This window comes from Lissotriton vulgaris, chromosome 1_2 (assembly GCF_964263255.1).
Source record: "Lissotriton vulgaris chromosome 1_2, aLisVul1.2, whole genome shotgun sequence".
In the NCBI taxonomy this organism is placed as follows: Eukaryota; Metazoa; Chordata; class Amphibia; order Caudata; family Salamandridae; genus Lissotriton; species Lissotriton vulgaris.
In genome coordinates this window covers 174855888-174877981 of record NC_141686.1, presented here as the reverse complement: position 1 = coordinate 174877981, position 22094 = coordinate 174855888, and the positions used below count along the sequence as shown (strand labels likewise).

The 22094-nt window shown below is 46.5% G+C and overlaps 1 protein-coding gene across 2 annotated transcripts in view; it reads right to left on the bottom strand.

Annotated features, from left to right (window-relative positions):
- PATL1 (PAT1 homolog 1, processing body mRNA decay factor) overlaps nt 1–22094 on the bottom strand; it is a 168989-nt gene that overhangs the window by 15964 nt on the left and 130931 nt on the right. For both annotated transcript variants that reach the window (XM_086953075.1, XM_086953077.1), the window contains 4 exons: nt 18180–18239; nt 9240–9388; nt 7056–7215; nt 6108–6272 (listed from right to left, as the gene is read on the bottom strand). In XM_086953075.1, the coding sequence (XP_086809201.1) occupies nt 6108–6272; nt 7056–7215; nt 9240–9388; nt 18180–18239 (534 nt within the window). The remainder of the gene's footprint in view (nt 1–6107; nt 6273–7055; nt 7216–9239; nt 9389–18179; nt 18240–22094) is intronic.

Genomic DNA, 22094 nt, shown 5'->3' with positions numbered 1-22094 from the left:
TTCGAAGCCAGGCATGGCGTCTAAGTAACACACTTGTATTGATAGCTCTGGAGGCTGTGTCTGCCACATCCAGTGCACATTTGATGGATGCATTAGTAATGAGTTTACCCTCCTGAATAAGCATCTCTCCTGCCTCCTTGTATTGGTCAGGCAAGTGTTGTAGGATGGCCTCTAATGTGTCATAATGGGCCCTATCATAACGTGCAAGCAGGGCTTGGGTGTTAGATATTCTCCAGATGTTAGCTGCCTGTGCAGCAATCCGTTTGCCTGAGGCTTCAAAGATTTTTGACTCCTTATCTGGGGGAGGAGCGTCACCAGTCGTTTGAGAGTTCGCCCTCTTCCGAGCGTTGGAAACAACCAAGGAGTCCAATGGCAAGTGTCCCTTGATATATGTAGGATCTGTGGGAGCTGCCTTATACTTCCTGTCGATTCGAGGGTTGACCACACGCGCCCGTGTGGGCTCCTTGAAAACCTCTGCGGCATGTTTAAGCACCCCCTTAAGCATCGGCAGCGTCTTGACCGACTTCTCAGCCACCGAGAAGGTGTCGAACAAGAAGTCCACATCCACGGGGTCTGAGTGTAGCTCGACGTCGTGGTTGGCCGCAGCTCTCTCTATCAGAGCATTGAAGGCCGCCGAGTCTTCTGTCGGGGACGTTTTGGCGGCGAAAAGTTGAGGGTCCTGACCCGACTGTGGGTCCTCGGTGTCGGCTCCGGTGGCCCAAGGTACATGCTCCTCCTCCGGATCAGAGTACGCCGGATAGTTGTACTCGGAATCTTCCTCGTCCGCATCGGCTGCGACTGAATGCGTCGGAAAGTGCCCCAGGGCCTGGGGGGACACAGGTTCCACCATAGCCGAAGATCTGGCAGAGTCCTTGTTTTTAAGAGGGATCTTAAAGGGTTCCAACGCCGGCTCCGTTGTGATCTTCCTCTTGAGGAGCGACAGTTTTCCGGTGTTGGCGTCGATGAATACCTCACGACGTTCCTCTACCGCAAGCGGCTGGAGTCGAGGCTTTGGCACCGGCAAGGCAGCTTTCGGCGTTAATGGCTCCTTAGAGGGTCCGCCCAGCTTCGGCGCGAAGGCCTTCGGCGCCGACTTGGGTGGTAGGGTGAAACGGATAGGCGTGTGGCCCGTAGTAGGCTTAGGCGTGAGCTTAGGCGCTACAGTGTCCTGAGCGGGAATCACACTGGCTTTTCGAATCCGCTGCAAGGATTCCGCCACCTTCTGTGTGAAGGCTGGAGAGGGCTGGACCGGCTCGAGCGATTCCTCATCGTCGAGATCCACATCGACTGCGGGCACTTTCTTCGGTGCCGGCCCCCCATGCCTATTTGCGTCGTCGCCCTGACGCTTCTTCGGAGCCGTCTTCGGGTCCACGACCCCTTTCGGCGCCGACGCATCCGCGTCGGAGGACTTTGCCTTCGGCGCCGACCCAGAGGCCTTCGGGTCGGCCATTTTGGCGCGACTCTTCATGTCAGCCATTTTGGTTTTCTTTGAAGTTGACGCCTCCAGAACCTTCTTCACCAGCGCAACTTTCGGTTTCGGTTTCGCATCCGATGGTGCGTGACCAGTTGGCTTCACTTTCGGTTTCTTAAACTTAAGTGATGGATCAGAAATGTCCGTGACCGGGCCCGGAGGCGGGGACGTAGGACTCATAGTTAGATCTTGGGTAAGGCCCGAAGGCGCTCCCTCGACCTGGGCCGTATGAAGGGGAATAACCCCTGAGTCTGTTTGGGGATGCTCCTCCTCCGAGCTATCTCCCATTGTGGCACAAGCCTGATCGTCGTCCCCTACCTCGTCGGAGACTTCAACAAAGTCCTCCTCACCCGCGTCGTAGGTCTCCTCCTCGCACGCGGGACCAGAGTCCGAGTCTCGCGCGTCGTCTTCTCCCTCGACAGAGTCCTGGAAAATGTCATCTGGTGGGGGCGCCGAAGCCGATAATTGAGCTTGGAGCCGATTGGCCCGGCGAATCTTTAAAGTCTTCTTGCTCCGGAATTTCGAACACGCCATGCAGGTGTCCTCGCGGTGATCCGGTGACAAGCAGGTATTGCACACAGGGTGCACGTCGAGGTGTGAATATTTGGAGTGACACAGCGGACACTTTTTAAATGGAGTACGCTCCATAGCAAGAGGTGTAGTGTAGGCCCGTCCGCACCGAAGGCACGTGGAAGGGCAGCAAGAGATCGGAGCTGAGAGTCAGAAAGAAACCCGTACGCAACTATACCGACGCCCAGCCTAAAGACCTTTTGGTCTCGAGTAGAAGTTGAACAACTGTCGGTTCCGACAGAGGGAACCGAAACACATCCGAACCCAATGGCGGAAAAAAACAATCTGGGGATGGAGGCGATGCCCATGCGCACTGTAGTCCAGGGGAGGAGCCACCTATCTCGTGATACTTCGAAGACTCTTCCAGGACAACAATGTGCAATCATCCGGACCCAACACTAGGTGGCGATCTATGCACAGATATGAATTCAGCAGCCCACATGCCTCGAACCTGATGTCCGCGCACGGAGGCGGCGGCTAAGTACTCAGATGACGTCATCACGGCGCCCACGATGCTGACGACGGATGCAGACGACGCCTACCGATGCGCAAGGGTACTGCTACGCAAACATTTCCGGATCCAGTCTGACGCCTGGGGATATTCTAAGGCAAGGAATCTAATACTAACCTGTTTCTTTCAGATTGTATGTGCGTGCCGTGTGGATCAGTGTGTTGGATGGTGTGTCTGGATCTATGAGTCTGTGTGTATTTGTGCCTGCATACGCATCTATGCTTGCGTTTGCCCGTGGTTAGGTGTGTAAGTCTTTGAGTACGAGTCTGTATGTGTATGTTTGTGTTTGTATGTTTTGACATGTGCATAAGTACTTGTTTCATATTCAGTCACCAGCACCAGGAGGCGCTTTCCAGCATCATCCGCGACATCTTGAGACCTCACTGGAAGTGATTCAACAACCCTATACAAAGGTCACAGGTTCCAGTCACTTTAGTTCCCTTTCTATGCATGCCTCAACCAACGTGGGGATCCGTAACATCTGACTATTTTTGGAGCATTTTAGGCCTATTTTTCTCTTTTAAAAAGACTATCAGATTAATTTAGAAAACCTTTTATATGCGAATACAAAGACTGTGATTCTCAAAATGTACATCTGTCACATGCACAATGTATTTTCAGAATGTAAAGCAGTCACTGTGCACAGAGACATCATTGCAAACTGAGAATTATATATAAGATCTTAGGTCTACTTTTAAATCAACAGGCTTCTATAACTATTGTGAACCTACGTAAAGCCATCACAACTGGCACTCCTGCCTACTTGACTAACTAGTTTGTTATCTTTAGTTGCCTTGACACACTCGCACAAGGGCACAATCTGAATAGAGTTGACGAAATGCAAAAAAAAATATTTTCTGCAAGCCTTCTCTATCCATGTACCGAGAATCTGGAACAATCTCTCCATATCCATTGGGACGGCCCAACCCTGCTCCATTTTAAACAAGTATTTGCAATGCAATAGGTCTCACATTTGCGAGAGTTTAACCTATTAGCATTGTAATTGACAATGCCTTTTATTTACGTTTAAAAAACAAACACATAAATAAAAGGCATTGCCATTTACAATGCCAATGGCTCAAACTAACAACTGCGAGACCTATTGCATTGCAAATGCTTGTTTTACAAGTGGAGTGGGCTCTAGGAGGGCTAGGCAGAGTTATTTTCCAACTGAAAAGGCAATACCACAATTGTGGTGTAAGGTGGTGACACTAAAAAGTGCCTGCACCAGACTCATGCTTTGAGCTGATGAACGCACAATGAAGTAGGGAGAGTCAACTTCAGCAGGCTCAATTAGCAGCTAAGCACACACTCGAAAGGCATACACATGAGGACGGTCAATACCAGGATAACGTCTACTGAAGAATCACAAATGGCTTAGACGAGAACATGTGTCAACCCATTAATAAACCCTATTACAAAATGTGATTCAAATAAGAAAGGTGGACTTGAGAAACACAGAAATGCAGAATGGGCCAACAGATAACATTTGAGAGTAAAAGTAACCATTGTGCGACATGGGCTGGGCTAAGGATGAAACAAACCAAATCGAATCTGTGGCAGGGCATCTGGTAGCGAGGCGGACATTGATTTGCCATCTGAATTGTTCAAAAGCAGCTGATTTTGCTGTTGCTCAGTCTACATGCATGACAGTGTAAATAGCAGAGATATGGTAGCCTATTAGGAGGACAGATGCATATGCTCAGGAGCTTTGGGTACCACTTTTTCATGGGCCAGTGTAGCGCCATTAAGATGACCAGCTTCTTCAGAACTCAAAACTGAAGAGGTCTTGGGAGATCAGGGGGGGCATACATAAGGCTATTGTTCCATGCCACCTGAATTGGCCCCAGCCCTATAGCCCCATCTACTGTTCTCTGGAAAACCTGCACCAAAGACTCTCGTACTGCAGCTGTGGGCCTCCAAAACCTGGGAGGACTGCCTGACTTCAATAAAGACCTAGACTTCCCAAAAACCAGCGGAACAGTTCCTGCATCCTACAGAAACTCCAAAAGAAAAGACGGAGGCCTACGGAACTGCCAAAAACCCAAAGCCTAAAGTCACCTCTGCATTAGTTGCCCCTGGGTCATGTAGAAGAGTACCCCTGGTGACACTGAGCATCGCAAGTATTGAACACCCCGGTTGGTTGACCCGCAGTGGCCTTCCAGCCAGAGCCTGCAGCCTCTTTTTGCAGTGACCGATCTCCTTAGAAACCTATTGGGCTTCCAACGTTGTTTTGCACTGTGCACCAGGCCGCCCTTGTGCCACGGATGTGGTACTGCTGGCGTTTCCTTAGACCTTGCCCACCACCCACCCAAACTCCTGCAGATTGGTCATGTAAGTCGCTGTACTTGACCAGTTTGCAGAAATTGTTCTTCCTCCCATAGGAGAACATTGCATAACTCAGAAATTTCACCAGGTCCTCTTTTCAAAGTGAAAATCATTTATATTTAAAAACGTACTGTGGAAGAGGTGTGGCGCAGCGGCCAGGGTGACTGATTCTCGACCACAGGGTTCATGGTTCGATCCCCAGCTCCGGCGGCAGGTTGCCCAGCACCATGTGACTCTGGGCAATAGCTTGCTTAATCTTCCCGACGGCCCCCAGCGCCGGGACACCTCCGTTGGAGGTAGCTGTGCGCTTTACAAATGCTGGCATTTACTTACCTGAATGGTTTTCGCCGATGCCTAAACATACATAAAGATAGTTGCTATTTTTAAGAATTGGTGTGAAATTCCTTCTTGAGTAGTGTGTGTCATTAATTGATTATTGTGTGTATTTGCAAATATCTTGCATTTCTCGGTATTAAGCCTAAGGCTGCTCGACCACACTACCCCCTAATAGAGCACTCTGGGATTGCATATCAAGCCTCTGTACGCTCATAAGAGACAAAGAGGTCATCTTTTGGCCTGTGGCAAAAAGTAGATGTAAATAGATATTACAAGGGAAAATGGTTCTACTACATGCAGCCGTCTTCTAAAAAAAAAGCAACAGGAAATCCTATCCCAGTTTCCAGAACCTGGCAAATGTTTACTTGGTTAGCCCTCAGCTCTCCGTGTTCTTTCTCCCGAGGCCTCCGCCTCCGCTCTATGTTGAAACATTCTCCAATACATATAAATAGTAGACTCTTTACACAGTATATTAGATACTGGATATACAACATAAAGAGCCGGCTTCCCACAGACCCGGATAGGCAAGTGTCAACGATGAAATGGAAATAGTGAAGGTGAGGTTAAAGAGAGGGAAGTAGGTAAAACTAGTGGGATGAAAAATAGGAATGTTGCATATAAATGGGAATGGGGAAGCGAGAGAAAGGAAAGCTAGAGACTAAAACAGAGCAAGGATGATGTTAGAAGGTACAGACTGACGGCATGGGAAGAAGCACAAAGGGAGAAATATGAACGGTGAATTAAAATAACAGAAAAGACAATGAAGAGATATAGTCTTACGAAGTAAGATTAGAAGGGAGGGAGAGAAATATTCAGTGGAAGGAATGGTGATGTAAAGGAGCTGTCAGCATCACATGTGGAGGAGATTAATTAGGAGTGAGCATACTGTACCCTGTTTTGCAGTACTGATATGAAGTGAGGATTTGAGGTTTCTGGCTGCTGCAAAGAAACTGTGTTCTGAGGTAGATTCATGACCTGCTGAAGAATGCTGGTGACTGCATCGGAGGGCAGCTGAGAGAGAACAAGAGCACACGGCCTTAGAAGGCAGGGCAGCACCTGAAAACAAAGAGGAGATTAATGAACTAAAGAGACACCAGAGTTCAGTGTAATTCCGGACAGAGCAGATCGCTTTGGTGCCCAGCTAGGGAGGGTTAGGGACCTAAGCAAACCATAACATTGCAAATACCTAAGGAAATCCTATAAGAGATCAAAGCAGTGCCTCCCTTAGACAAAAGATGCTTTTTCTTTTCAACTGTGACTCTTACAGTTTGCAGAATCTTCACAGTTTCTTGTGTCAAAGGAACATGAATGAAACTAACATCACAGGAGCATGCAGAATGAACCTAGCTCAACAGTCCTACGGCTACACCTAAATATACCCCTAAAGGCATTTATCAGAATGCCATATGTTGCTACTTAAAACCCAGGGAAAATGCCTAAGTTGAAAAATCCAGTTGTATGCTCTTTGGTTATAAGAAGGCACAGCTTTCAAAGCATCATCCATCAAGCCTCACTTTCTTCTACAAATTAGCAGACAAATACAGAAGAGCTCCTGTGTGCACGTATCTCAGGCAGTAGCTATTACAGGTAGCCAATCTACACTTCAACCAAATAAAACAGGAATTATCCAAAGAGTGTCAACATGGCTCATGAGCATAAAAATTTAGGAGAAGAGAGGATAACACTGTGTTTGCCATTCAGCACAGAAAGGCCTCCCACCCATCAACTGCAAAAGGAAAGCTATTAAGGGTACTCTGTCAATTCAATGATGATGCATATCCTTTCCACAAGGAGATCTATCTAAAAATGTTAACCTCATTTAAATCTCGTCCACCTTACCTCATCCTGGGCATCCTTTTTCATCAAGAAAGACAGGTTGTGTGCTGTGGAGCTGACGAGTGAAGCAGCCTGTTCTAGGCTAAGGTAAGGAAGAATTCGGGCTACCATTCGCTTTCCTTTCCGGATGCACATTATCTGGACAAAGAGGTCGTCATTTGGCCTGTGGCAAGAGGTGGATGTAAATAGACAGTACAAGGGAAAATGGTTCTACTACATGCAGTCCTCTTCTCAAAAAAGCAACAGGAAATCCTATCACAGTTTCCAGAACCTAGCAAATGTTTATGTGGCTAGCCCCCAGCTGTCAGTGTGCCTTCTCCTAAGGCCTAGGTCTCCGCTCAATGTTAAAACATTCTCTAATACACATAATTAGTGGTGAATCTTGGCAGGCCTTTATTTCCCTCATCTCATAAGGGGCCACACAAGATATACTTCTTTCTTGTACACCCTTTCTTCATAGCAAGACCATATTGTTTGAAACTGGCTCTATGTATACTACACCAACGTGAGGGATAATGTGTATAGAGTCCAAGTATCCCCAGAGGTAGGCAGAGGTTAAAGTTAGATAGAAGCTTACTCTCGAATAGTGGTAGTTTGGTCGAGCAGTAAGGCAGTATCAGAGGTCAGTGTTAAGCATTTAATGTACACACCAAGTCAGCAAATGAATTCACACACTCAATAACTGAACTCCAGGCCAATTGTTTTTGTGTAAAAAAAATAGACTGTTTATTTTTAGAACCAAGCAAGCCCGGTACAGGTAAGCATTAAATACTTTTCAGTAATCAGTTACTGATATAGAACAGTTTGAAAATGCAATAGGAATTGTACTTTGATTTACAGGGGAGCAGTAGTATGCAACACTTAGCAAATACAGTACATTGGAATGAATAGGCATTTTCAATAAATTGCAGGTAAGTTACTTTTATGTAACTTTTTCTGACTCCGTGCTGGATGCCTAGATTAGGCACTGGGACATTTCCTGTAAACAGGTGAGTAAATGAGTTTTTGTTATTTGTGCGATTTTTAAAGAATATTTTTAGATTTCAAAACTCCACATTTGTAAACTCTTTGGAGCTGTATATTGAAATTAATAGGCTTTGTCAACAAATTGCAGGTAAGTTACTTTTACCTTACTTTTTCTAACTCAGTGCTGGATGCCTAGATTCTTTTAACAACAAGCATTTGCAATGCAATAGGTCTCGTATTATTAAAGTTTGAGATATTGTCATTGCTAATAATAATGCAACACCAATAGCAATAGCTATTGCACTGCATTTTTGCATGCGCGCTGCTACAGGCCACACATAAAAATTAGCTGAAACATTGGCGAGGAGAGAGGGAGAAGAGAGAATAGAAGGCATTAGTGACGAGGCAGAGGGGATACAGAAAAAGATTTCAAAACAATTACTCCAATCCTCCCATTTCAAATGTAATTTTTGATTTTGCCTAGATCTCTCCTCGATGAGGTATCCTAAATTTCAGCATTCAACCTATCAGGGAAATCAACAGGCTATCTCATACTCATTGCTTCCAACTTGTACACCAATGTCATAAAGGTCCTGCCATTTCTGCTCATCAATCCAGTGATTTCTTTGGATCTAGCACTTTTAGCACATAAACTCAGAAGAAGTGGAGCTTTCCCCAAAGAGGTGATAAATTGTTAAATATGGCCATAATACAAACGTCTATGGGTGATCCGAGAATGTCACTTTCATACCTCTTGCATGTTCCTATTAACACATTCTTTTTGTGCCTAACTTTACCTAAACCTTGTGTGTTCGTCATACAGTTCTCATGTTGCATCCCAGCCTCAAATAAACTCATACCGCTGCCGGATCTTCCCACTCCCAACTCTCCAGGACTAGCCTTCATTTATTTTCTTTTGTTAGGTTTATATTGTGTTGCTCCATCACAAGAAGTAACAGAGCACTTTACCTTTTGCTCAATCAGTTGCTCTCATGCCTTTTGTCCTTTATTTTCCTCATGTGTCCCAGAAGTAGCACCCTTCAGATTTTCTGCCCTCAGCAGTAGCACCCATCATATGCCTCTTGCCTTTTGTTCATCATTTATCTTTTGCACCGCCTTCCTCTCCCTTTTCCTTTCCGCCAGGCCCTCACATATTGTGACATCTGTTTACCTTGCACCTGTGCAGCTACTTCGTTTGTATGCCCATTGAGCTTGGCTCACCTCTCATGTCCCAAAGACTTCCCCCTCAGGTTCTCGTACATCTCAAGGATTTTGTGCTTTCGCTCTTCGAGCAATCCAGGCTGCTCCTCCATGGGGCTCTGATGGTAGCGCCGTTCAGAGTCCTCAACATCCAAGAGGAGAGTGAAGGTCTAGGGGAGAGAGAAAGCCTGTATAAAAAAGGCACATCGCAAAGGTGGTCTAAGCACTTGGTCTGGTTTATTATGGAGACAAAAAACGTATTAGAATGGGTTGGAAAGGCATCTATGCTCTCAGCATTAAGGTAAAGGGACAGTCTAGAATATGAGTAAAGCCATATTTCATATGTCCTTATAGGAGACAGAACCTCAGTTTACCATGTATTTTCCAATGTCATAGTAGAATGCATTATGCAATGGACTCTTCCTTGAAACAGTTAGCTATGGCTGTTTACTTCCATCACAACTTTGTATTCAGGATCATTCTATACATTTTTTGAAAATTATTATGCGCTTCAATGTTGACAAGAAGCTATTTCAAAGTGTTTTTGGAACTGTATAAATGAGAGCCGTACTATGGAAATCTTGAGAGCGAATCCATTTTCTCTTCAATATTATTTGTGTATCCACAATTGATCACTAGGTTACAAACTTCTAAGTTGCTTCCACTGCATGTAGATAGATTGAAAATGTTACTTAACCTGTAAGCATTTGTTTGTGCCATATGGTGCTCTGCATACTCTTGCTATCTAGTGTTCTGCTTTTATGTCTGCAATACTTCTCAATTATTCGTTGCATACAGTGCGCCAAGGAAAGGTTTTCCGCTCTCAAAACAGAGTATTTCGTGATGGATTGCAAGTGCCATTCAATTAGGTCATTGTCAGGCAGGCAGACCGCTATCTTCACAAGTGTCTCTTCCAGAAATTTGCCATGCAGCAACTTGGAAGAATAGGCCCACATTTACTTATCACTACTGCCTGGATTCAGCAGTTCTGAATGACACAGCAATGGGCCAAAGAGTACTACGGAATCTGTTTCATTAAGGTTAGCTACCCCAGTCTACCCCCTTCCTCTTTTACTGTATCACATTCCCATGAAGTAAACTTTAAACTCTGTTTAACGCTTACAGGAATTTATTACTTTATTGTCATTAATATAACTGGTATCTTGTTTAGTGATTACTTGCAAATTGTATTGATGCTCTCTCTCCTGTTAAGCGGTCCACAACTATGGTAACTGTGCTACTCAACTGCTTGCTAGCCTGATTCAAGCATGTGAATCTATGACAGTGCCAATACTAGAGTGAGAAATAAGTAACTTACCTGTAACTGTAGTTTTGCAGCATTAGAAGCCTTCATAGATTCACATGCGACCCGCCCTCCTCCCCAGGGGAAGCTCACCTTAACCTAGCTCATTATATTAAGTTTAGCTCTAGTGCTCGAAAATTGAAGTACTGAGCTTCTCTCTGAAGTGTTCTAGAGGGTGGTTTATGCTGATTGGGTAAGGAAAAACTTCGGTATCCTTTTTAATAATGACTGATAGGTTAATAAACTCAGAGGCTTAGGCCTTTTGAGTCTATACCCATCAGTCTATTAATACTATTACTACTATTTTTAAATCACCAGTGATTCCCATCATGACAACGGGGAATGATTCAAGCATGTGAATCTATGAAAGTTTCAATACTGGAGTAACTTTAGAAGACACAGGCTATTGGGAGGACGGTAGGTGCATGGGAATGTACAACACTTTACAATATGAACAGATCACTACAGTACAGCATTTTTCATTCATGGCGTCTGTGGCTATTAATGCATATGCTCCGCACAGACTTGTAAGAAAGTGCCCTAGTTTTGCATGGTCACCCCTAGTTTTTGCCAAACTGTTGATGTACTTTGACTGAGTGTGACCTAGGTTCCTGCCAACTAGAGCCCTTGTGCTTTACCTAAAACTGCATTAAAACAACCCAATTGGCACTCTCTGGCTACATGTCAGTCCCATCTAAATGGTAAGATAGTTAGTTTCCAAGGGCACTGTGGTTAGGGAAGCCCTGTAAGGGCTGCAGCACGTATTGCGCCACCCTTAGAGCCGCGTCCCTCTCTGCGTCTCTCTGCGTCTCTCGCTCTCTCCAGGCTGTGTGTTTTGGTGCATAACCAAGTGAAGAGTCGACATGGCACATCTCTGTGTGCCATGCGAAGAGTCGATATGGCACATCTCGGTGTGCCATGCCTACAACCCACTGTTATGTTATGTTATGTTATATTGATTTATTATGCGCACAGATACCCCAGCCAAGGGGCGTCCCGGCGCAGAGACAAGGTAGAACATAACACAACAGGAAACTAAAAACATGAAAGCAGCTAAAACAGGAAAGTTTTTAAAGCCCTCCGGAAAGTCAAGAGGTCCTCGATCAGACGAATTTCAACAGGAAGGGAGTTCCATGCTGACGCGGCCTTTACACTAAACGAGCGGCCACCCATGCGACTAAGCCTAAATCTGGGGACCACCGCAAGGGCCAAACCCTGGGAACGGAGGGTGCGGGTGGGAACATAAAAGGAAAGACAGCTGGATAGGATTTCCGGGCCAATACCTCTCAGAATCTTAAAAGCGAGACACAAGACCTTAAAAAGGATGCGCTTCCTGACAGGGAGCCAATGTAGGGTACGAAGGACAGTTGCCACCGAGCTGAATCTGGGCAGGCCGACAATCGCCCTCGCCGCAGCATTCTGAACCCGCTGCAGACGGGTTAGCTCGGCCTGGTTAGCCCCAGCCAGAAGAGAGCTGGCATAATCCAGGCGGGAGATGATAGTTGCCTGGATCACCAGCTGCCTGGTCGGGGCGTCAAAGAACTTGAGAACAGGTCTCAAGCCCCTTAGGAGACCGAAACAACAGGCCGCAGTTTTTTTAGTATGCCCTACAAAGGAGAGGCCCGCATCCAGCCAGACCCCCAGGTTTTTCATCTCAGATACCGGGGTCGGAGTGGGTCCCAGCTCAGAGGGCCACCATTGGTCACCCCACAGCTCCACTCCCTTACCGACAACCATCACCTCCGTTTTTGTGGCATTTAGCTGAAGGCAGTTGCCTGTCAACCAGCTAGCCACCGCCTTCAGTCCAGACTGAAACCTGGGGGCCTCAGTCTCCGCATCCCCGCTGAGAGTAACCGCCAGCTGTGTGTCGTCGGCATATGAGACCAAAGTTAGGCCCCACTGCCTAGCGACATCAGCCAGCGGTCTCACGTAAAGATTGAACAACGTGGGACTCAGCGAGGACCCTTGCGGAACCCCCATGGCCAGCGGTTGGAAATTGGACTTGAAGGGAGGGATGGCAACACAGAAGGAGCGGTTATCTAGGAAGGAGTGGAACCATTGCAACACCTGACCGCCAATGCCGGTCTCCTCAAGCCGATGCAGGAGGATGCTGTGGTCTACCGTGTCAAAGGCGGCGCTAAGGTCTAACAATATAAGCGCCGCCGTTTGACCAGCATCCAACCTTGCACGGAGATGTTCCACCATCACAAGTAACGCGGTTTCCGTGCTGTGGCCGGCACGGAATCCGTTTTGTGTGGGGTCGAGGGCATTGGTCCGTACAAGATGTTCAGACAGGGCCAAGTTGACATGGGCCTCAGTGATCTTGGCTGGCCAAGGTAGCAACGAAATGGGGCGATAGCTTTCAGGCTTGGCCGGGTCCAGGGAGGGCTTTTTGATAATTGGGGACACCACAGCTTGCTTCCACTTAGCTGGAACTACTCCCGTTTCCAAGGAAAGGTTGACGAGGGAACATACAGCTGCACGTCCCATAAAAGCCTGATCTCGAAAGAGAGCAGGCCTTACTGGATCGGATGGAGATCCAGATTTGACTTGCAACGCAAGTTTATCAAACCCGTCCAAGGTAAGGGGGGGGAAGACAAGCAGAGTAGACTGATGGTGGGTCCCATTGAAACTTTCCCGACCGGACCCTATGCTAGGGAATGTCCGATAAATAGCTTGGACTTTCCCCAGAAAATAGGAAGCAAGGGATTCACAGTGGGAAAGAGAGCTTACGGTCGTAGAGGTAGTCCGCTTTGACATAAGATCTTTTACGGCCTTAAAGATGGCTTTCGACGGATTAGTACTGTTCCGGAATTCCGCGGCATAAAAAGCCGCTCGAGCTCGACAGATAGCCCGATGGTAGAGCTTGACGGACCTGGCGTATGCAGCTTTTAGATCAGCTCCATAGGTTTTCCTCCAGGCCCTCTCAGCCCGTCTACAGGCACCCTTTAGGGCCCGAAGGGCACTATCGTACCAGGGGCTCGACTCTCTGGAGTTGATTTTAGTAGATACAATAGGTATCAGAGAGTCCAAGGCCCTAGTAATCCAGGAACAGAAGAGGTCATACCCCTTTTCTACCTCCGTCAACGGGCCCAGCGGCTCCTCTAATAGAAGACGATGGAAGTCTTCTAACCTAAGCTTCTTCCAGGCCCTCTTCTGAACCCGTCTAGCCGAGGAGATGGAAGGGGTGGCTAAGACCGGGCATAGGATGGACACCAAAAAGTGGTCAGTCCATTCCACCGGCGAGATAGAGGTGATTGTAATCCCCGGCAGATTAGTAAACAGGGGATCCAGAATATGCCCCCCCGAATGGGTAGGCTGGGAGACCATCTGGGGAAGTTGAAAGGCCTCTAGGTCAGAGGAGATGGAGCGCACTGTCAGGCCTGAGAGGGTGTCGAAATGCAGGTTCAAATCACCCATGATGGAAAAGTTGGCACAGTCTGCGACCAAAGGGCCAACAATGTCGGGAAAAGCATTTCTAAACGCCACATCGCTGCCGGGCGGGCGATAAACGACCATCCCGGACAGCGTAAACTCAGGGCTGACAGAGACCTTGAACAAGGCACTTTCACACCCAGAGATGTTTAGGGCACTCCAGACACAGGAATAGGAGGACCTTACCACTAAAGCTATACCCCCACCTCTAGACAACCTGTTCAAGGTGTACATAGAATAACCGGGTGGGCAGGATAGATTTGTAATAGCGGTATCCGCATCCTGTAGCCATGTTTCAGTCATGGCAAAGATGTCTGGAGCTTCCTCCTCAATGAGGTCAAAGATGTTCTGATAGTGTTTCAGCGCAGACCTGACATTCAGGTTCAGGATCCGCAAGGAGGAAGGAAAGTCTGTAATACGGCGGGTCACCGGAGAAGTAGTCCTTGGGAGAGGACTCGGAGAGTCAAGAGCCCACCCATTACAGGGGCAATGGTACGGGCCTCGCAATGGATGTACCGATGGAAGGGTACAACAGCGGCTTACCTGACCGATGGCAAACAGGCACTCCCGCGAGTATGTCAGCATGGCGACGCTAAGATGGAAAAATAGCCGTTACCCGGAATCCCGCGACGTCCAGCGCATCCGTAGCGCGGACGGGCGCAGACGGGCAGGACTCTGGCACGACTCCGGCCACGCGAGGACACGCCCGCTGCGCGATCCCGCTGCGCTAGGGGAGGAGCCTTAAATAGGTGTTCCCAGGCGTCACATGCACATTCAAGCGCTGTCAGCTGGAAAAGCCTCACTCCACTCACCCCACTCCAAGGCATAGATCACTGCCACTGCCCTGGCATAGATCAGCCACCAATCTAGCTGGGTGCACTATACCATTGGTGAGGGTACAGGTGCATGCGCCCTGTCCCCCTACAGAGTCCCCCTACAGAGTCTAAGCCAATTCTTAGACATTGTAAGTGCAGAAATGGCATTGAGAGTATATAGTACTGGGAGTTTGTCATTACCAACTCCACAGCACCATAATAGCTTAACTGAAAACTGGGAAGTTTGGCATCCAACTTCTCAGCACATAACACCCACACTGATGCCAGTGTAGGATTGAATGAAAAATGCACTCAGGGCATCTTACAGATACCTCCTGAAAACCGACCTAACACTAGTGTCCTGGCTGAGTGGCTGCTCGCCAGCTGCCACCACCAGACATGTTTCTGGACCCCTGGGTCGAGAGTCTGCTGCTCTCTGGGGTCGGAAGCGATGCACATCCTGGGACGAGGTGCCAAGTCTCCTCCCCCAGGCTGGGCAGGGTCCACTTAGGGGAAGCTTCAAAGGCTTGCCGCCTTTGTGAGCCACCCCAGCCATTTGCTGCTTCCAGCAACTGGTGCCCATCTGTTCGGACCCCCACTTTGGGTAGGAGAACCGGAGGAAGGGATCCACAACCCTCAGGTGGGTGAGGGAAGGTGAAGCGCAACAGAGAGAAGCATATGCCCCCCTCCCACTGGAGGATGGCATAATAGGGGGTGTACCCACCCCAAGGAAGGGACCCATTGGTCCTGACTTTTATTTACCTCTAATGCCCCTAAATCTAGTATTTAGGGTCAACCCTGAACCTTGCCTCCTCTGACATGAACCAACTAAGAAGAAAAGGAGAAGACAGACCGAAGAAGCCGTTCTGAACGAAGAAGGAGGACGCCCACTGACTTAGCCCCAGCCCTACCGGCCTGTCCGCACCTCGAACTTGCACCTGCGAAATCCCGGTGTGCTCTGTAGCCAGCAGCCCTCAAGAAACCGAAGTACCTTCCCTGCCTTCCCAAACCAGGACTGTCTCCCGTGAGCACCCGATTTGCTCAACAGACTGACCAAATCCTCAAGTCTGCACCACTCTGCACCCGACGCCCACGGCCAGAGTTGAGTGGCTCAACATCATGAGGAGGTCTCCCCGGCGATCCGGACCGGCGATCTGGTGATCTCTGATTTGCCTTGAATCGCCAATCGACACCTGCAGGCACTTTCCGGAGGACCCCCCCGACTGCGACCGAAGCTGGTAAGAATACCAGACACCTAAAGACACCCCTGCACCCGACGTCCAATGGCCTTGGGTGGCCAAACCGAGTGTGTCCCAGCATCCCAACGTACCTCTCCAACTTGTGCTCAACTCCAGAAGAACTTCGTTCGCGAGTCTGCAGTGTTTCTTACAACCTGAGAATCCCCATTGAAATCAACAGGGCACCCCACACAAAAACAGCACTCTGCCGCCCCTGCACCGCTGCATTTTTTCTTTGGGTGCCAACACCAGGAGCTTTGCTCCCACAATCTTGTGGCCAGCTCATGAGCAGCCACCAACTGGAGTCCCCGTTACCCACAATTGGATAAACCTGTAACAAAGACATTTTCATTCAGCGTGCTTGTATTGGTCAACCTACCTTGAAAAGTACTATTTACCTGTGCCAGGCTTGCTTGGTTCTAGAATATAAATCGAACTAAACAATATATTTATACAAATCAAATTGGTCTGAGTTCAGTCTTTGAGTGTGTGACATTTGCTGCCTGAGTGTGAACAACAAATGCTTAACCCTACCCTCTGATACTGCCTTACTGCTCGCCCACACTACCACAAATACAGAGTGAGGTTCAATCTAACGTCTCTGCCTACCTTTGGGGTTCCACTAGACTGTGCACACTATACCTCGCTGTGGTATAGTATACACGGAGCCAGCTTCCTACATTGGTGGATCGACAGTATAATATACAACTTTGCAAATGTTGGACTGACTTGGTCAACACCTGATCACACAACTGAACTCCTAAATTGTCTTCAGAAATTCTGAATTCATAATAATTTTTTACAAATTGCTAATAGTCTTGTAGGGCCTTGATTAAGTCCCTATTTTAGAAAAATAAAAGCTCACTTTAGTTAGAGGGATTAGAAGTTTTTTTTTACAATGTCTCTTAACAAGAACCCAGCTGTTAGTGAAAATATAACTAATGACAGAGGATAGATTTGAGGAGCTAGACCTCACCCCTTATCTCCACATTGAATTCAGGGAGTTAAGGTCTTTATGTAAACTAAAACGTTATAAAATGGGGTCCCATCTCTCCAAACAAAAGCTCCACGAGTTGTTGGTAGGGTATGCTAGGGACCATCCCTATGAGAATGGTGAAGACCTCTCAGAGGGGGAAGAAAATTGAGGGTATCAAATGCCAGGCAAAAAGTGGGGGCTAACCATGTCAAAAGAGGCACTTTCCAACACTGTGTAAACGGGGTGGCTAGACTTAAAGGAGTTATGCCCATTCTCTTTCTGCAGCCCCCTCCAACTACGAGAGACTCCTGCACCAGAATCAGACACCAAAAGACACCACTGCCCCGAGCCCACCAGCCTGAGGAGAAATGGACCAAGGGTGCCCCTGTGTGCGCGATGATCTCAATGCTCAAGCCTCCATGTAGGTCCGTCCCCCCCCCCCCCCGCCCGACTGGTCCCACAGTCCCAGCTTGCAGCCTCCTTGTAACCGGACCGTTCTCCCATTGAAGTGAATGGGACAACCGATACCATGCCACACCTCTTCACCAGGACCCCCGAGAGTCTCCTGAGGTGACAAGTTCTCAAATGCAATACATGTTTTCCCTCCATAGATCCAGAAAATGCATTAAAAGTCCATTTCTGAAAACTGTAAAAATTCATAACTTGAAAAGTACTTACCAAATTTCGATGATCTTGGAATTTAAATTTACATAAATGTTTGAGTTATATTTATAAATTGGTGCCAGATTTCTTTGCGTGTGGTTACACTTACTGCTTTTGTGTGTGAAATACAGCTTAGCAATACCCTCTGGTATGCATAACTGCTCCACCACACTATCACAAAAGAGAGCAGGTGGGGTGTCATTTGTGTCTCTGTAATTGCTTTGGGTTTTGCCTGGACTCCTTACACAGTGTTCCTCTTTTCGGTCCACTATATAAAGAGCCAGCTTCCTACATATAGCACTAAAAAAATCTTTGCAAACCTGACAAAAGCATGCTTAAGATAATTGCACCTAATCCTTAAAGTTACCAGGTCATCACTTCAAGAGGAATCTTACAATACTAGGCAACCTAATTCTGTCCCGACTCCTCCCAACTCTCTCCACATTTACTATAAATTTTCAATGGTCTTCCTGTACAACTCTTCGTAGACAGCCATTGTAAACAATAAAGTTGGGTGGCATGCAGTATCACCTTCTCAATGATGGCAAGGGTCTGGCGTTTCTTGTCACGCACTTGCTTCTCCTTCGTTTCCTATTTAAGAAGAGGAAACAAATAAGCTCATCAGATAAAATGTTACTATGACAGCAAAGTGAGGCAGCTCTGTCACAGGAAACAAGCAATACAGGGTACATAAAACTTTATAGGAAGTAAGGTAATACCAACTATGTAATTCAAAGTCATGACGTCAAGGACATGGGAGAGAGAATACACTTCAATAAGAGCTAACTGGTCACACTTGTAGTTTTTCTTTTATTAACTGGGATTTTGAGAATTAGGGATGATGCGAAGGATCCTCAAGTACATATGCAGTGATGTTCCTTCCCTTTCACAGGAAGGGTGATGGCAGATTGGTTTGAGGCATTCTAATCTGGAGTTTGGAGGGTGATAGCAAGAGAAATCTTGGAAACAAGAACTGTGCCAACTGAACAGAAGGCAAAGGAGCAGGAGCGGACAATATTCTGCAACAAAGGTTCTTTATCACCTAAAAAAATACCCAGAGGAAGAGAACGTTGCAAACACGAGGCCAGTGAAACAAAATCAGGGAAAAAGAATTTTGATTAGAAAAAGGAAAATAATGCATAGAGATGAAAGGGCAAACACAAGAGAGTACAAAATTGGAATATTCCCTGGTAATTGGGGAAAATGACACCAAGATTGTACCAGAAACACAGGGACTTCTATCACCATAGCTCAAATTTTGGAAGGGCACAAAACGAAACCCTTGGCATGGACATGCACTTGGTTTACAGAGGACAGGGCATTTCCCAGTTTTTGATGGTTCTTTTTTTGGGGGGTTAAAGTTTTCTGGACGCCCTCCTCTGCTCATCAGCCCTTGCCTCCCTCACCCACCGACTGTACATTTATGAAAATACAAAAGACACAACGTGGAAGAGCCTATGGCAGAATGGAGAAAAAGCTGGTTAAAGCACAGGGCAAGTAAGTAGGCTGTGTGGGCTGGTACAAGAGAAAGACGAAAAGTAGGAAAAGATGATGGAGCAACAAAATGGGAGCAAAGCAAAAGAGATGAGGATCTTTGAAGAAGGGTGAGAGTGTGAACAGAAGCAGGCTAGAGATAAAGAATAAGTGAGACCATACACTTAAAGCACTAACTATTTATGCTGCATATCAAATAAGGAACTTCATAATAAGGTTGACAAGTTTCTCTAAGTCTTTATAAACACCCTGCAGTCTGGTAATTGTGTGAGCGTGTTCTACAATACGAAATACCAGACTCTTAAAAGCATGTCCCACATGAACAGTCCCAAAAAGCTGGAAGGTACTGCAAGTCATGGTGGAATCCACTTTAGTGCCCTGTTTAAGTGTGGTAGACGGGGTCTGTTCCATACTTCGATTGGGGATAATGGCCATTATGGTACATTGAAGATAAGCTCATACCAGACATTCACAGGTAAAATAATCTCCCTTTCCGAGGGCTCAAGCCAGATGTACTGTGAAGTTCAAAATGTTTTAATTTAGCAATGTCAGCATAGTGGGGGGTAAAGAAAACATGCAATACAATGTACATATTTTTCGCTCCTTGGGAATGAAGGAGTGCTTCTGTCTAGGACTACCTCAGTAGTACCTAGGAGCAAGCTCCACCTTAGATCTGTAGCCGCTCTACACTGGGTAACACTGCAAGGAGTATAGGTTGGTGAAAACAACTCATTACTCAAAAAGTGAACAGCAGTGCCAATAAATCAATGACCAGTCAAATACTTATTTTTGTAATGAAAAGTAGCATTTTATTTCTAACTTTATACATGTAAAGCTATATCACGACATACATAGACAATATTAACACATTTCTCCTTTAAGTCGGGGCTCTAGTGTTCCACTGGCACTGTCCAACCCCCTCTTCATAATGTGGTAGGGGTTATTCCCCATTCACTGGTGGCTGCATCTAGGGTATGTTCACTAATTGGCCCGACATTGGCAGAGGAACCAGCTTGGAAACAGCATGTAGCTGTAAAATGTCGATTGTGTGGTAGCCCCAAAGAAGATTTAATACACATAATCTGCCACTGTAGGAAGCTGTCTAAAGAACGTTCATACTTTTTAAAGCAAAGCTTTCGGATCAAGAAGCTACGAACATGTAGATCTGCTATAATTGGAAGCTTGGACATAACTGCCCCTCGAATGCATTGCTAGTTGGTGAAGTTCTTGCAAGCATTTGAGAAATATCTTAAACAACACGAAGATCCCAACTGTTAATAATCTGGAAAAACATTGACTCTCAATTCTTGTTCTTATAAAATGTTTTTAATCCTTTTTAAATGATAACTTATACATGTTTATAATGTGTGTGTGCGAAATACATCAAATTGTTATGGTTTTAATTAACTAAACAATAAAGTTTAAATTTCAAAATTTCAAATTTCACTAATTGGCCTTTACTCAAGAGTACCCAGTTTCCTAGCTTCACTGTATTCTGTTCCCGTTTAAGTAACCTAACTGATCAGCTGCTACAATTTGTGTTTCACCATGCGTGGCTCACTTATCCTGAGTCGGAGTCCAGACTCTCATTGGGATTATCAGGCTCCCATGGCCAAACGCTAGTAGTCTGACATGCGCTCTCTCTCCCTCCACTTTGCTCAGGTATTTGGATCCTTTTCTCTAAATACCTACTCTACCTAATGCCGCACCATAATCATAAATTCCCACCTCAGGTTGTTCTCTAATGCCCTCATATCTGCTTTGAATCCGTGTGCCCAGCCCGTCTCTTCATCCCACCAGTCACTGAACTTTTAGCACCACATTCTATAGTGCTGTATCCCAGCCGTTCACTAGTTCTCCTCTATTAGCCAGTACTTGTTGATATTATAGTGCTTCACACTTCACTTGGGCTCTTTTCAAGCTTATAAAAACAGACTTTACCACTACTTAATAGGATGCTATTCAGCAACCTTAGAAGGATGGATGGCGGAGGCTGCCCTGCCAGGGTTTCTAATATTTTCTTCCTTCTTGAGCCCAAGACTGAGAGACCATTTAAAGTGCCATCAGCCCTGTTAGACCTGGCATCCTTGGTGTGGTTTCCCCCTATCTTTTTGTCTCTACCTCCTGTATTTTTGATGCTGCGCTGGATTTCGTTTTTGCTGGTCTAGATGCTTTGGACACTTTGCCACTGCTGTTCAGTGTCAAAGTGCAAGTGCTCCCTGTGTAAATTGATACTGTGATTGGTTATCCATGATTGGCATAATTGTGTCACCAAGAAGTCTCTAGTAAAGTGCACTGAGTGAGCCAGGGCTGGTGATAACAAATGCTACTAGTCTGCCTTCAGTGCCTGTGTGCAGTCTGTGAACTGCCATGTCCTCCTGGGTAGTGTCCCCACTGACCAGGCCTAACCCTTCCCTTTCTGTACACATTGGTCACCCCTATGGAAGGCCCAAGGTACCCCCTTGGGTAGGGTGCAGTGTATGTGAAAGGTAGAGCATGTACTTGTGCAGGTGACATGTTCTGTAGTGAATTACAGCCATTTTCGTTTTTCACTATTGTAAGGCTATCATGGGGAATGCTGGCTACAGTGGCTACCAGAATATCTTCCCATAGGAGCACTATAGGAAATAAAAGTTTGGTATCCCCGAACTCAGAATTTAATAACATCTTTTCCGAAAGGTTGTTTTTAATCCTGTGTTTGAGAGCAGCACTTTTAGAAAGTTGCTGTCCTCTTGTCTGACCTTTTGTGTGCCTTGGCCTGTTTGCGACCGTGGGAGACCGCTGAGTGTATGCCAAGAACCTTAACTTCACCAGTCGAATACTCACCTGGAAACCGATAACTCACTTTCCTGCCATTGGATAACATTGACTGGTTTGACTCGAAAAATCCTTTAAGTGTGAAGTTTTGAAACTCTAAAATACTCCTATAAAATCAGCCGAGTAACGAATTTC